At 27.3% G+C, this 13,670-nt stretch overlaps 1 protein-coding gene across 1 annotated transcript in view; it reads left to right on the forward strand.

Moving 5' to 3' along the window:
* The window catches only part of LOC111634796 (copine-3-like), a 64,595-nt gene that overhangs the window by 24,862 nt on the left and 26,063 nt on the right, over positions 1-13,670 (forward strand). The window contains exons 9-12 of the mRNA XM_023379631.1: positions 1,278-1,367; positions 2,348-2,443; positions 6,623-6,712; positions 7,615-7,674. Coding sequence (XP_023235399.1) covers positions 1,278-1,367; positions 2,348-2,443; positions 6,623-6,712; positions 7,615-7,674 — 336 coding nt within the window. The remainder of the gene's footprint in view (positions 1-1,277; positions 1,368-2,347; positions 2,444-6,622; positions 6,713-7,614; positions 7,675-13,670) is intronic.

Below are 13,670 nucleotides of genomic sequence, written 5' to 3' on the forward strand. Positions count from 1 at the left end.
GTTGTGTACAAGGAATGAAAATAGACAATTGAAACTTAAAAATAAAATTTTTTGTACTATAATAGTTTTGATATTGTGGAAAGCAGAATTACTATTATTCCAATGCTTCAATACCTTCTCAGTCCTCAACATACAGGTATCCCTCATAAAATATGGTAGTTATGATCCGAAAAAGTGCCATGTTATGCTGATTTGTGCTATACAAAACATAGGGTTAGGTTCCAAAAGTTAACAAAAGTATACTATTCTTTATCATTACTAAGAGAAATATGTTCATTAAAGCAATCTTTAATTAACTAACAATCACAATTAAATGTACTGTATTATACGTTAATATTAATTTGAATTAAATGACAGTGTTTTCTTTTTACAAAGTATCAGAAACATCTTCATTTTTCTTATTTTTATTATAAAAAATTTTTATAGATGACAAAATAAGAATATGTTATTAATCAAAAATTTGTTCTAGGGAGCCCTCATTTGTTCAGTCAAGTACAAAGTGATTTTTCTCCAGAATTTGTGTTCGAATACCAAATTGTTTGAGTTGGGAACAGTTCGAGTACCAAGATACCACCATATTTCATTCATTATTTTTACAAATGATTACTTACATACTGTTAAAAAATTTTAATAACATTTACCTTAAAATGTTTAAATAAACTATTAAATAAGAAGATTAATCTATAAAATGAAATCATTATGACAGTCTTAATTGCTGATGTCTGAAAGCAATGTCAACAATACCTGTTTGTTAGGAAAGCTAAGACAAAGAAGAAAAAATTCTACTATCAGTTTTCATTAAAGTAAACATGACAAAAGGCACAAAACAATTTGAAAATTTCAATATTGTCAAATCTGTAGGCAAATTTGATATGACACGCATGCACACATGAATAAGAAAACATCAAATAATAGAGTTTGCACTTAAAAATTATGAAATTTTGTATGGACAATTTCAATATTTTCAAACCATGTTGTAGAAATGCCTTGTTGTATGAGGAATACCTGTACATAGTTGCTTACTGTATTTTTATATATTATTTATATAATAGGTTTCTGTTAGATTAATGACTTTAACAACTTCATAAGAATATGTTTTATTTTCATTGATATGTTTGTTTATATCAAAGTGGTGATAAATGAATCATGTAATTTAGACTTTTATTGATGATATCATTGTGTTATGAATTCTTATTTAAAATTTTTACAGCTATGTTAATATCAATTTTTGCAAATATCTTAATAACAATAATCAATGATATAAATAATTTTAATAGGTTATAAAAAATAATTTGAATCCTATATGGAGACCTTTTACAATAAAAATGCAAAACCTTGGAGGAAATAACCCAGAAACAGGAATTTTAGTAAGTTTTTAATCAAAATAAATAGATTTCTTAACTCAATTAATTTTATTTGTACAAAAAATTAAATTTTATGTGAAATAAATATTTTTAAAAATTTTCTTTAAGATGTAATATTTAAGCATTTTTTAATTTGGAAATTGTTTAAAGTTTCACAAACTATCTCTGTTTTTTTTTTCACATGATTATATTATAAAAATGAATGTACATGAGATTTTGTTTTATTTTTTTTTACATACTGAATAAAATACTGAAGGAAAATATAATTAGAGTTGTATAGTTTAAAAATTGAAATTGAACATAAATAAATGTTACAAAGTATAAATTTTATTTATTGAATATATATTGCCATTTATAACACATTTAATGTGTGTATGTGTATGAGGTATATTTAATAATAATATAAAAGTCTTTGTTTGTGTATGTGTGTGTTTGTGAATTCCCTATAACTTTTGCTATTTTTGTCCATTCCAGGTGAAATTTTGGTTATATTCTTTTTATGTTCTGACAGAACGTATAGGCTGCTTAATTTGTGGAAATATTAGTTATTAGCTATTAAAATAAAAAGTTTTTTCATCAATTTCAGCTTAGTAATGTCATTTATATTGCAGTGACATTACTTATGTTGTAGTTATCACTGGCATAATTTATCTTAAGTTGAATTTCTAAATATTTTGACAAATGTAATTTTAAAATTACTGTATTAAATTTAAATATTAAATTAAAAAAAAAAAATAGCTGCATTGTGTCACTTCTATAGCATAAAAATATTTTCCATAGTGACCACACAACATTCTATTATTTAGTAATGATCAAATGAGCATGTTATTTAAAATGTATTATCATGTATCAATTATGTTCTGAAGGACAGCATAGGATACTTAATTTATAGAAATAAAATCTCTACTTTTGTCAATTCTTCACAATGAAATTTAAAGACGTTAAGTTTAAAATATTATTAATTCAAATATATATTTTTATAGATATATTGTTATGATTATGAAAGTGATGGAGAGCATGCTATAATTGGTCAATGTAGCACATCTTTGGCTCAAATATTGGAAGCACAACATCATCAGGTAAGAAATAATTAAATAGAATTTTATAAATCAGTAAATACAATCAGGTCTGTAATTTTATATTCCATTTTGGAGTTTTACTACGGTGGTTCAACACACTAGAGTAACTAGATTCAATGTAAAGGATGCCCAAGTTAAAATTTAATATAAATTACTTCATATTTTAATAAAATTTTGCTTTAAATACTTAAATATGGATTATAGAAAATATAAATAAATTACTAAGTCAATACTTAACTCCATAATTTGATTACTTTTAATATTACTTTTATAATTTGATTACATTTAGCATTTTTATTAACTTTTTCATTACAAAGGAGATCCTGGGCCCCATTCTGGTTGTCAGTAGTTCAACCTAAATTCTATGCTGCCTTCATTTGGTGGCCTAGGGTACCTTGTCAGACAGTTTTGAAGGCACTTAACCCTTGTCAATACACTTTTAGCAGTTTTCTGGGAGTGCCGTTTGCATCTCACTGAACTGGCTGCTCTATAATGGAGTTTTTCTTTTGTGGATGCCAGAACATGAAAGAATTGCTGGAAATCTAAATGTTGATCTATTGGCCAAATAGCTTCCTCTCTCTTTATTTGGCTTGAACAAGCTTTAAGAATTTCTTACAGTTCTTTTTATAGAACTGTTAAAGACGACTATTTTCAGTCATTTAAAGCACTTAGATAAAGCAGAGTAAGATACTTTTGTCTTGTTAGATCTCTGTGCAAATTACAGACTTTCTAACTTTTTGCAAGAATTATGTTCACTTTTTGGTTAGAAATGTGGCTGGTTTTGTTCACTTTTGTAAAAATTTGTGCCAATGAAACTTTCCTTCTCAGCCTTTTGTTGCTTTTGCAACTTGCTGAAGAGAGTCCTCTGTGAATGTGCAGACCCTTTGTTCAGGTAGATTTGTTCATCTGGGTTCTTTTTTGATTTCTAGTGATGTTTTCCAGTTTATCTAGTTATATAATAGTCATCAAGTTATACAATTGAAAATACAATTGTATAACTTGTATTTTCAATCTTTTTGAATCTTTGTGTAATCTTTTTTTCGAAGAGATTGAACTTCAAAAGTAATTCTTGTAGAGCACTAGGAATCTTTTAGGTTGAAATACTTTTGACTTTACCTCTCACTTGTACAATCTACAAGCTACAGAAAACAATACAATATTTGAAATTCAAGTTAGATTTAAAATTGATAGATTTTAAAAATATATGACTAGTAAATCAACAGATTCTGCTTTTTAATAATAAAATTTGCAAGAATAAACTTTAAACTAGATTTTCAATGATATTTTAAGGCATCTAAATTAATATTTTTGTAATTAAATTAATATGTACGAAAATATTACAGACATAAATATTGATGAAAAATAATTATTTATTCATTTTTACACAGAAATTTTATACAGAACAAAGCAAAAAATAAACAAATCATAAAAGGGTTATAATAAGTATTCATAACATTAAATTTTATATGATTTTATTTTGTAATAATTTTATATACATTAAATGATATGTCTCTACAATGACCTTAATATTTTCTGCTTTTTTTAGAGATGAAAAATGAAATATCTTTATTAAATCTATATGTTTGAGCCTTCCAGCTTATCTTAATGGATACCAAAAGCATTGTGATGGAAGTATAATACAGATTCTAACACCCTATACTCTAAATATTTTCACTACACATTATTTACTGGCTTCTCTGTAACCTTGTTCTCTGCCCAGTCTCTTTCTTCTCACTATGAAAGTAATCATCCACTTCAGATAAAACATTGAGCATTGAACGTATATTAATTTGTTATCCAGTTTTAATTTATTTTATATGCATTTAATCCATTTTATCAAAATGGATTAAATGCACATAAGATGGCAAAGAAAAGATAGCCATTGATTTTGTTACACATCAGAAAGAAGACTATAGGCTTATATAATTTGATAGCAAGGATTTAAACTAACAGAAGACTTCATTTTCATGGCATGAAAATGTCTTCATAAAGAATATGAAAATGATTTTTTCTTCATTGATGTTTTTTTTATGGATCATGTATTTTTTTTCTCTGTTAGAAAACTTGTATATTGGTTTAGAATGAAAATTTAAGCCCAAACGTTTTAAAAAATAAGATTACTGAGTGAAACTTCATGAATTTGTTATTTCAAATTTCAGTTCAAGACTTATATATAAAACTAGCTTTTGCCCATGCAGATTTTGCAATCTGATAGAAATAACCCTCCCTCAGTACTTCACTAAGATTCTCAATCATTAGTTGTTACTAATTTGGTAAAATTACTGATTTTTGTTTGTTTCAAACTATGGACTGCTAAGGCACCTAAATTCAAATATCATGGGATCTGAGATATGATAAATCTGAGTTTATTTTTTTTCAAAACATAAATGATATTATCCGAAAATTTCTAAAGTATAAATATTTACAGAGAAATAGAGTTTCAGTTACCCCAGTACCTTTTGTAAGCCACGTTTGTGGTACTGCCTTTTGGGGCTAAGACTTCTTAAGCCTTAATCCTCTCCTCATGGAGGAATTTCCAAAAATCCCTTCTTAGTGTGCAGTCTCATTGTGTACCCTACTAAAATGCAGTTAAAAACAAAAAATTGCATCTAAAATAGTACAGTAGAAGCTGTTCTTCAGGTTAAGCCTTAATCCTTTCCCTCTCCCCCACAGGGGAGAATTTCAAAAAAATCCTTCTTAATGTGCATATTCATGACTTACCCTAACTGTATACCAATTTCATCTCTTTAGGTTCAGCGGTTTGCTCTGGGCAATGATGAGTCAGTCAGTCAGGACTTATAATTTTATATATATATAGATATTAAATTGGAAGTATTATATAATTAACTCAAATTTAATATATATGTACAGTACTTTAAAAAAAAAAAAATTACTGCCGACATGCATATAAGGTGACTAAAAATAAAGTTCTGTTCCAGGAAAAATGTAACAATAACTAAAAAGCAGTTTTTAGTATTTATTATTTTCTTACAATATAACTGTATCTGTATACATTTAGAAATTATATTGTAACATTTATAATATTTTCCAAAGGTTTTGTATAGTTTGTACAGTTCTTCTACACTTTTTCCTTACTTCTTATTTCAGATTTAGTGTCAGTTGCAAAATGTCATTTTTGTAACTACATTTTTACCTTTCCCTTTCAAAATATTATTATTAATACTTTTCATATCTACTATGTTCTTGTTTCTTGACAAGAACATAGTGGGAACCAGTGGCATGTGGTGATATTTGATGATAGAGAAGCTGTGCCAGCCCTGGATAGAATAATTAGAAGCATTATATGATATTTTGGTGTGTATTATTCACCAGCTAAACTGCAAGGTTAGTGCTCTGTAAAGTGCATGTGTGAATGCCTGTAATCTGGCTGCTTTACACCATTCAAATAGCTGTAGAAGCTGCCCCATATTCGACAATACAGCACTTTCATTGGGAATATGCATAAAAAATTTATATTCAAAAATAGCAATCTTATTATTGTTTTTCATGTGTAGTATAGAAATTTGTAATAAGATACATAATGCAGTTATAATAAAATATTAATTTTAATTATTTCAAAGTATGTTAAAATATGAAAATAATCACACAATATATATTTATATTTTAGAAAATACAAGGGAAGCAGCACTTCCACAGCTTCCACAGACAGCACACCACTGGTGGGAACAGACAATTATCAGAGAATACTATTTGTACATTGAAAGATGGTCTATGATGAAATGAGAATTTTCACATCATTTGCTTTTTATGTCAACTTCAGTGAATCCATGTCATTCATTGTAGAATATTCCAATTCTTTTCATTAAATTTTATTGTACTAGTCACCACATTTCTAATTTGAACATTGAATTTTTTTTTTTTTGAGCATCTACTAGTACATAGCATTAAAAATATTAATAGTTGGTACTAGCTGCAGGTACGATATACCAGTGCATTCTGGCTGAAAAATAGTCCTAAATTTCTGTTAAGTAATTCTTATTTAGAGAAAAATCTTTTTAATTAATTAATCTACAGTTTTAAATTAATAGATAATAACCTGGTTAATAGAGTAATATCACTTCTCTTTTTCTTCTTATGTTTAATTAATAGATTAACTTTTATTCTAAGTTATTTAACATTAGAGGCAATATTCTGATAATTTTGTATGTTTTTTTGTAGCTAGAATGGCCTTGTATCAATAAAAAGAAACAGAGAGACAAAGGATCCTCTTACAAAAATTCTGGAATAATATATTTATCATCTTGTAAGGTATATTGCATTTCAAAACAGTATTTATTATTACATAAATAAAATAATAACAAGAAAAATTTTATGTAAATACAGTAGAGTCTCGAAAACATGGCCTAATGTGGACCGAAGGGTGGCCGAGTTTGTGAAAATGCCGGGTTGTCGGAAATGGGGTTAAAAAAAATAAGTATGAGTGTTTCCTCAGAAAATACTGTACTGTACTTTATGTATTGTTTACTTGAGAATACAACAGAGAATAAACTGCCCAAATACCCTTAAACAAAGGAAAAGTACGTACTTTATGAAGACATAGAGCCTTTACTACATGAAAATGAAACTTAATGAATACACTGTGTACAGTAATTTACCAGATAAGACAGACCTCAGAAAAATACTTTATGAGGCATAAAGCTGTCTATAATGAAAATTAATTAACTAAGGATTTTTTTGTCCTGCCAGGGTGTGGCCGAGTTATCTGGACTGCCAGGTTATCGAGTGCCGAGTTTTTGAGACTCTACTGTATTAACAAAATCTTGTTTTACTTTCTTCTGGGTTGTCTAATTTAGTGTAAATATCAAATTTGGTTCTAATTAATTACTAAAAAACATAAAATTAGTTTATTTAGAAAACTAAAAGCTACATATAATTTTAATAGTTATTTTTGCAATTTGAAGCTATTAGCTATGAAATTTAATACTACATAGCTATTTTTTAATTATTTAAAATTTTTATTGTGGAATAAAAAGATTTATAATTATGATAAAATTTGAGTTATCAGGTAAAATACATTATTGTGTCATTTGTAAAAATAGACATGTAGGTTAAATAGGCAAAACGTTAAATTAGGAATGTTATTTATTTAAATTTTTATCATCATTCTGTTTAATGCTTTATTTAGCTAAAATTGATAATTATTTTTATAGGTAATTAAAAATTATACCTTTCTGGATTATATATTTGGTGGAACTCAAATTAATTTTACAGTAAGTAATATACTTCATAAAATTAAGTGTTAATAATTAAAATACTTAAATTTAATATAATAATATAAATAATTTAAAATAAAATTAATTTTTGAATTTCACTTAAAATTTATCATATACTGTATATTCTTGATTTTTCTTTAAAGTTTCACAAGGTTATATAAACAATCAGAAATATTCTTTCAGAATTAAATTATTTTTGCTTATACCTGCTTGTTTTAAAAAATTCAAAAATGGCTTTGTTGATTAGATGGATACTACAAAACAGATATTTTTGTACAAATACATAAGATATTTTATAGTAAAACTGCTATTGAAAATACATCATTTGTATTAAATAACATCAGAAACAGAACATGTATTTTGTTTAACTATACAAAATAAGTCACAGAATGAGAAATAAACTTTTAAGAGAAATTAAAAACTTTTTAAAGAAAATTGGAATACTAAGAATAGTTAAGATTGATTAACCATTTTTAGTATAGTATAAATCATTTTATAATTTAAAATTGTATTAAAAGTATTTGACTAAGAACTGTACATTTTAGTTAGTATTAGTTATTGTAACACACCAATAGTGTAAAACCAACTGCCTTGCAGTGTTATTTAATATTAAATAAAAATTACAAATATAAATGTAAGCATTTTTCATAAAGTAACTTATTGTTATCAGGCAATAGAACATATTGCAGATTCTGAAATTATATGTTTCTTCTACATTTATCTTTTTTACAGATTGTTTTTTTAATGTTTTATACGTAAAAATAAAAAATTACAAATGCAGTTTTGCATATTCACTACTTCCAACTCTTTAATACATATTTAATAAAGTAAAAATTGCATTGCAAATACTAGTTGTATCTTGCTTGCTCACCATGTCCAATCACCTGGAACAACCATTCTTTACTGCAGAGACGACCTTTCTTTGTAGGCTACAGTTCTGCACAAATATGTAAAATAGTCTAAAATGTCCACAGGTTTACATATTTGTGCAGAGCTGTAGCCTACAAAGAAAGGTCGTCTCTGCAGTGAAGAATGGTTGTTCCAGGTGATTGGACATGGTGAGCAAGCAAGATACAACTAGTTAATTAATATGAATCTATGTCCTTAATTTAATCAAAATTATTCTTTCAATCACTATATCAGTGTATTTCTATTAATAGGACTTATCACACTGGTGTATAAGATTACAGCCTCACAGTTACACAGATTAAAATTGTTTTATTTTACAATTACCTGGACACATACAATTTGCGTTTCGGACTTGTACGTCCCTCTTCAGCAGGTATTTGACAAACAAATTCTAAATAAAATTCANTCTTTGTTTGTGTATGTGTGTGTTTGTGAATTCCCTATAACTTTTGCTATTTTTGTCCATTCCAGGTGAAATTTTGGTTATATTCTTTTTATGTTCTGACAGAACGTATAGGCTGCTTAATTTGTGGAAATATTAGTTATTAGCTATTAAAATAAAAAGTTTTTTCATCAATTTCAGCTTAGTAATGTCATTTATATTGCAGTGACATTACTTATGTTGTAGTTATCACTGGCATAATTTATCTTAAGTTGAATTTCTAAATATTTTGACAAATGTAATTTTAAAATTACTGTATTAAATTTAAATATTAAATTAAAAAAAAAAAATAGCTGCATTGTGTCACTTCTATAGCATAAAAATATTTTCCATAGTGACCACACAACATTCTATTATTTAGTAATGATCAAATGAGCATGTTATTTAAAATGTATTATCATGTATCAATTATGTTCTGAAGGACAGCATAGGATACTTAATTTATAGAAATAAAATCTCTACTTTTGTCAATTCTTCACAATGAAATTTAAAGACATTAAGTTTAAAATATTATTAATTCAAATATATATTTTTATAGATATATTGTTATGATTATGAAAGTGATGGAGAGCATGCTATAATTGGTCAATGTAGCACATCTTTGGCTCAAATATTGGAAGCACAACATCATCAGGTAAGAAATAATTAAATAGAATTTTATAAATCAGTAAATACAATCAGGTCTGTAATTTTATATTCCATTTTGGAGTTTTACTACGGTGGTTCAACACACTAGAGTAACTAGATTCAATGTAAAGGATGCCCAAGTTAAAATTTAATATAAATTACTTCATATTTTAATAAAATTTTGCTTTAAATACTTAAATATGGATTATAGAAAATATAAATAAATTACTAAGTCAATACTTAACTCCATAATTTGATTACTTTTAATATTACTTTTATAATTTGATTACATTTAGCATTTTTATTAACTTTTTCATTACAAAGGAGATCCTGGGCCCCATTCTGGTTGTCAGTAGTTCAACCTAAATTCTATGCTGCCTTCATTTGGTGGCCTAGGGTACCTTGTCAGACAGTTTTGAAGGCACTTAACCCTTGTCAATACACTTTTAGCAGTTTTCTGGGAGTGCCGTTTGCATCTCACTGAACTGGCTGCTCTATAATGGAGTTTTTCTTTTGTGGATGCCAGAACATGAAAGAATTGCTGGAAATCTAAATGTTGATCTATTGGCCAAATAGCTTCCTCTCTCTTTATTTGGCTTGAACAAGCTTTAAGAATTTCTTACAGTTCTTTTTATAGAACTGTTAAAGACGACTATTTTCAGTCATTTAAAGCACTTAGATAAAGCAGAGTAAGATACTTTTGTCTTGTTAGATCTCTGTGCAAATTACAGACTTTCTAACTTTTTGCAAGAATTATGTTCACTTTTTGGTTAGAAATGTGGCTGGTTTTGTTCACTTTTGTAAAAATTTGTGCCAATGAAACTTTCCTTCTCAGCCTTTTGTTGCTTTTGCAACTTGCTGAAGAGAGTCCTCTGTGAATGTGCAGACCCTTTGTTCAGGTAGATTTGTTCATCTGGGTTCTTTTTTGATTTCTACTGATGTTTTCCAGTTTATCTAGTTATATAATAGTCATCAAGTTATACAATTGAAAATACAATTGTATAACTTGTATTTTCAATCTTTTTGAATCTTTGTGTAATCTTTTTTTTCGAAGAGATTGAACTTCAAAAGTAATTCTTGTAGAGCACTAGGAATCTTTTAGGTTGAAATACTTTTGACTTTACCTCTCACTTGTACAATCTACAAGCTACAGAAAACAATACAATATTTGAAATTCAAGTTAGATTTAAAATTGATAGATTTTAAAAATATATGACTAGTAAATCAACAGATTCTGCTTTTTAATAATAAAATTTGCAAGAATAAACTTTAAACTAGATTTTCAATGATATTTTAAGGCATCTAAATTAATATTTTTGTAATTAAATTAATATGTACGAAAATATTACAGACATAAATATTGATGAAAAATAATTATTTATTCATTTTTACACAGAAATTTTNGGTTAAAAAAAATAAGTATGAGTGTTTCCTCAGAAAATACTGTACTGTACTTTATGTATTGTTTACTTGAGAATACAACAGAGAATAAACTGCCCAAATATCCTTAAACAAAGGAAAAGTACGTACTTTATGAAGACATAGAGCCTTTACGTAATAATTTTATATACATTAAATGATATGTCTCTACAATGACCTTAATATTTTCTGCTTTTTTTAGAGATGAAAAATGAAATATCTTTATTAAATCTATATGTTTGAGCCTTCCAGCTTATCTTAATGGATACCAAAAGCATTGTGATGGAAGTATAATACAGATTCTAACACCCTATACTCTAAATATTTTCACTACACATTATTTACTGGCTTCTCTGTAACCTTGTTCTCTGCCCAGTCTCTTTCTTCTCACTATGAAAGTAATCATCCACTTCAGATAAAACATTGAGCATTGAACGTATATTAATTTGTTATCCAGTTTTAATTTATTTTATATGCATTTAATCCATTTTATCAAAATGGATTAAATGCACATAAGATGGCAAAGAAAAGATAGCCATTGATTTTGTTACACATCAGAAAGAAGACTATAGGCTTATATAATTTGATAGCAAGGATTTAAACTAACAGAAGACTTCATTTTCATGGCATGAAAATGTCTTCATAAAGAATATGAAAATTATTTTTTCTTCATTGATGTTTTTTTTATGGATCATGTATTTTTTTTCTCTGTTAGAAAACTTGTATATTGGTTTAGAATGAAAATTTAAGCCCAAACGTTTTAAAAAATAAGATTACTGAGTGAAACTTCATGAATTTGTTATTTCAAATTTCAGTTCAAGACTTATATATAAAACTAGCTTTTGCCCATGCAGATTTTGCAATCTGATAGAAATAACCCTCCCTCAGTACTTCACTAAGATTCTCAATCATTAGTTGTTACTAATTTGGTAAAATTACTGATTTTTGTTTGTTTCAAACTATGGACTGCTAAGGCACCTAAATTCAAATATCATGGGATCTGAGATATGATAAATCTGAGTTTATTTTTTTTCAAAACATAAATGATATTATCCGAAAATTTCTAAAGTATAAATATTTACAGAGAAATAGAATTTCAGTTACCCCAGTACCTTTTGTAAGCCACGTTTGTGGTACTGCCTTTTGGGGCTAAGACTTCTTAAGCCTTAATCCTCTCCTCATGGAGGAATTTCCAAAAATCCCTTCTTAGTGTGCAGTCTCATTGTGTACCCTACTAAAATGCAGTTAAAAACAAAAAATTGCATCTAAAATAGTACAGTAGAAGCTGTTCTTCAGGTTAAGCCTTAATCCTTTCCCTCTCCCCCACAGGGGAGAATTTCAAAAAAATCCTTCTTAATGTGCATATTCATGACTTACCCTAACTGTATACCAATTTCATCTCTTTAGGTTCAGCGGTTTGCTCTGGGCAATGATGAGTCAGTCAGTCAGGACTTATAATTTTATATATATATAGATATTAAATTGGAAGTATTATATAATTAACTCAAATTTAATATATATGTACAGTACTTTAAAAAAAAAAAAATTACTGCCGACATGCATATAAGGTGACTAAAAATAAAGTTCTGTTCCAGGAAAAATGTAACAATAACTAAAAAGCAGTTTTTAGTATTTATTATTTTCTTACAATATAACTGTATCTGTATACATTTAGAAATTATATTGTAACATTTATAATATTTTCCAAAGGTTTTGTATAGTTTGTACAGTTCTTCTACACTTTTTCCTTACTTCTTATTTCAGATTTAGTGTCAGTTGCAAAATGTCATTTTTGTAACTACATTTTTACCTTTCCCTTTCAAAATATTATTATTAATACTTTTCATATCTACTATGTTCTTGTTTCTTGACAAGAACATAGTGGGAACCAGTGGCATGTGGTGATATTTGATGATAGAGAAGCTGTGCCAGCCCTGGATAGAATAATTAGAAGCATTATATGATATTTTGGTGTGTATTATTCACCAGCTAAACTGCAAGGTTAGTGCTCTGTAAAGTGCATGTGTGAATGCCTGTAATCTGGCTGCTTTACACCATTCAAATAGCTGTAGAAGCTGCCCCATATTCGACAATACAGCACTTTCATTGGGAATATGCATAAAAAATTTATATTCAAAAATAGCAATCTTATTATTGTTTTTCATGTGTAGTATAGAAATTTGTAATAAGATACATAATGCAGTTATAATAAAATATTAATTTTAATTATTTCAAAGTATGTTAAAATATGAAAATAATCACACAATATATATTTATATTTTAGAAAATACAAGGGAAGCAGCACTTCCACAGCTTCCACAGACAGCACACCACTGGTGGGAACAGACAATTATCAGAGAATACTATTTGTACATTGAAAGATGGTCTATGATGAAATGAGAATTTTCACATCATTTGCTTTTTATGTCAACTTCAGTGAATCCATGTCATTCATTGTAGAATATTCCAATTCTTTTCATTAAATTTTATTGTACTAGTCACCACATTTCTAATTTGAACATTGAATTTTTTTTTTTTGAGCATCTACTAGTACATAGCATTAAAAATATTAATAGTTGGTACTAGCTGCAGGTAC

Source organism: Centruroides sculpturatus, unplaced genomic scaffold (genome assembly GCF_000671375.1).
Source record: "Centruroides sculpturatus isolate CEXI.00-Female unplaced genomic scaffold, Cexi_2.0 scaffold790, whole genome shotgun sequence".
In the NCBI taxonomy this organism is placed as follows: domain Eukaryota; kingdom Metazoa; phylum Arthropoda; class Arachnida; order Scorpiones; family Buthidae; genus Centruroides; species Centruroides sculpturatus.